A 3116-nucleotide genomic window follows, 5' to 3' on the forward strand; every position below is an offset into this window, starting at 1 on the left:
AATGAAAGGGTCATTTGACCCCTCAGGGAGTTACAACCTACATCTTGTGAACCACTAGCCTAAAAGATGTAAGCACATCATCCTTTCTTCTATCATTAGCTTTGTCCAGGTCTGGATATAATACTTCTTCAGATACATTGATCTTGCTTTGGATGATGCATTATGATTTGTAATATAGATGACAATGTTTGCAAAAATTATTTCAATGCCCTTGACAAATTTATGTCCTGCATTAAAAAATTTAAGGAATAAGATTCCTCAGGATGGAAATACATAAAAGAACAATAAATGGACGTGTGTGTGTGTGTGTGTGTGTATAATAACATATACAATATAAGTATACATATATAAATTTATACATACACAAGTATACACATGTATATCTGTATAAAACATACAGTTCTACTCCTATCTAATAAAGCATTTAATATGATCTCTAAAAAAAAAAAGTTTGGTTTTAATCTACTTAAACTTTGTCATTATTGTAAACTTGATTTTATCTCTGTGGTCTCAATATTTCTTTCAATTGGTCCTTTCTATAATTTCTTCTACTGAGGGTCAGTTTGACAACAAAACTATTCAGAACAAGAGTGTTTTCCTCCATTGTTACATATTCAACTCGTCTCATGACTCATGATTGACCAACAGATTCGTTTCACTTTAATGCTAAGATGGAGGCCTGACCCTGTCCATAAATTCATCTCAAGACCCTTATCACCACAGTTAGACTTCTTTGTCCTCAGAAGTAATTTCTCCTGGACTGTTTGCATTTCCCAACATGGGAACCCACATAACAACTCCACTCTGCTTCATATTCATAGCTCCTCTGGCCCTTTGTTGGTTCTTCAGTTCTGGGGTTCAGACTGGAATCAGCCTGGCAAGTGAATGAAAGCAATGGGGACTTTGGATTTCAGTGCTTTTCATCATGGTGAAAACTGGAGATGTAACAATGTCAGCTTATAGATAAACGTTCTTCATGGGAAACATTGCAGTGAGTGGTGTTAAGTAATTTATTACTAGCATGACAATTACTGTTAAGGCATCATTTAAATTTTGGTATGACAATCACTTATACCTATTGTTGAATACATTTTATATTCTTAGTACTCATGAGTTTACTTCTCTCCTCTCAATTCTATCTTCATAGACTTTCTTTATTTCTTCATGACTACAAAAGATATGTGAAACCCTAGCTTCCCAGACCCAACATATATTAAATAGCTGCATGAATAATTTGGGACATTTTGTTGAAAATGTAGCATATCCATAACATGTATGAGGCTTTGGTTTTAATTGCCGCCTAAGCTGATGCAGAAATTTTCATCACAGGGTTATTAAAACCTTCAGATGGAATCGCTGGATAAGTCATCCATAGTTTTAATATCAAACAAGAATTTGAAAAAATAATATACCGGATTTCTATAAAACATTTATATAAAAATGAAGTTAGACTAAGTCAAGAGGAAAGTGCATTCTTGCCATGATATCTGTGCAGCTTGACCCTGGACAGTGCATCCCTGAAAGCCTGGTGGACCTGCTTGTTGCGCAGGGTGTAGATGACAGGGTTCAGAAGCGGTGTCACTACCGTGTTCACAAGAGCAGCCTCTCTGTTGGTGTCCAGCCTGCTTGACTGCTTTGGCTTAATGTATATAAATATACAGCTGCCAAACATCAGCGAGAGGACGATGAGATGAGAGGAACAGGTGGAAAAAGCCCTCTGCCGCTCCCTGGCTGAGGGCAGACGCACTATTGTGACTACTATATTGCTGTATGCAAAGACGGCTATAAGAAGGGACGCAAAAAGCACAATTAAAGCAAAGTTAAAGAACAGCATTTTGATAGACCTGGTTTCAGAACAGGAGAGACTTGCCAGTGGTCCAAAGTCACAGAAGAAGTGAGGAATGACATTGGGGCCACAGTAAAATGACCGGGAAAGCATTACAACTGGAATGGCCATGAGGAGGAATCCCAGAACTAAACAGACAGTAACGAGAAAGATGCACATCCTTGGGTTCATGATGGTGTGGTAATGCAGAGGTTTGCAGATGGCCAGATACCGGTCCAGAGACAATACAGCAAGAAGAAAGAAAACAGTTGCCCCTAAGAAAAGAAAGACAAAGGCTTGGGTGAAGCAGGCTCCAAAGGAAATCTTTTGCTTCCCTGAAAGAAAGATGGTCAGCAGCTGAGGAATAACAGTAGTTATAAAACAGCACTCGACAAAGGAGAAGGTGCTGAGGAAGAAGTACATGGGTGTGTGTAAGCGATGGTCCTCGCAGGTCATGGTGATTATGAGCATGTTGCCCACAAGGGAAGCCAAGTAGGCCAGCAAGTGCACTAGAAATAGGAGGATCCCCAGGTGCTCAGCTGCAGGGAACCCCTCGAGGATAAACTCCTGGATGGCTGTCCCATTCCTGGTGACCTCTGTCATCAGCATGTCCACTTCTTCAGTCTGTCACTGAGGGGTTTGCAGAACTGTGACTGAAAGGTGGAGAACTGTGTGTTACTAAAACTGTGAGTGACACAGGAAGGCAATCGGGCTTGTAGTCAGTACATTCAATATGCCATTTTATCCATTGCTAAATAAAATTAAAAAAAATTAGACTATGACTGTCTTTACATTGTGTGTACCCTAAAATACTGACTGTAGAAAACTTACATGTGCCACACGCCTCCATTAGGGAAAATGTCATTCATCAGTGTTGATGATTTAACCATGTGGCTCACTATTTAATCATTATACATATTTCTGATAAAATAGCTTTCAAGCCATACAGACAACATTGCAAAATGAAAACAACAACTTGAAAATCATCCTGGATCTGGGAGTATCACTCAGAGGTAGAATGCCTCTCTAATATGTTCAAATCTATGTTTTTGGTTCCCATCTTTGCAAATTAAAAGAAAACAGAATAAACCAGAGAAACCAAAAGTTAACTCATAGATACTAGAGAGTTGGCTCAGCAGGTAAAGGTATTTGCTGTTTATACAGAAGTCCTGGGATCAGTTTCCAGAACCCACATGGCAACCCATAATCATCTGTACCTCCATTTCCAGGGAACCCAATGCCCTCTTCTGACCTCCCAGGGCACCAGGCACATGGATTGTATACATATACT

At 39.3% G+C, this 3116-nt stretch overlaps 1 protein-coding gene across 1 annotated transcript; it reads right to left on the bottom strand.

The window, feature by feature from the left end:
• Positions 1–1456: 1456 nt before the first annotated feature.
• On the bottom strand, positions 1457–2434 carry LOC125406867 (olfactory receptor 6C4-like). Its single transcript, XM_048444001.3, has one exon. It carries the CDS (start codon positions 2432–2434, stop codon positions 1457–1459), a length of 978 nt encoding a protein of 325 aa, XP_048299958.2.
• Between the last annotated feature and the right edge of the window lie 682 nt (positions 2435–3116).

Source organism: Myodes glareolus, chromosome 3, assembly GCF_982192425.1.
Source record: "Myodes glareolus chromosome 3, mMyoGla1.1, whole genome shotgun sequence".
Classification (NCBI taxonomy): domain Eukaryota; kingdom Metazoa; phylum Chordata; class Mammalia; order Rodentia; family Cricetidae; genus Myodes; species Myodes glareolus.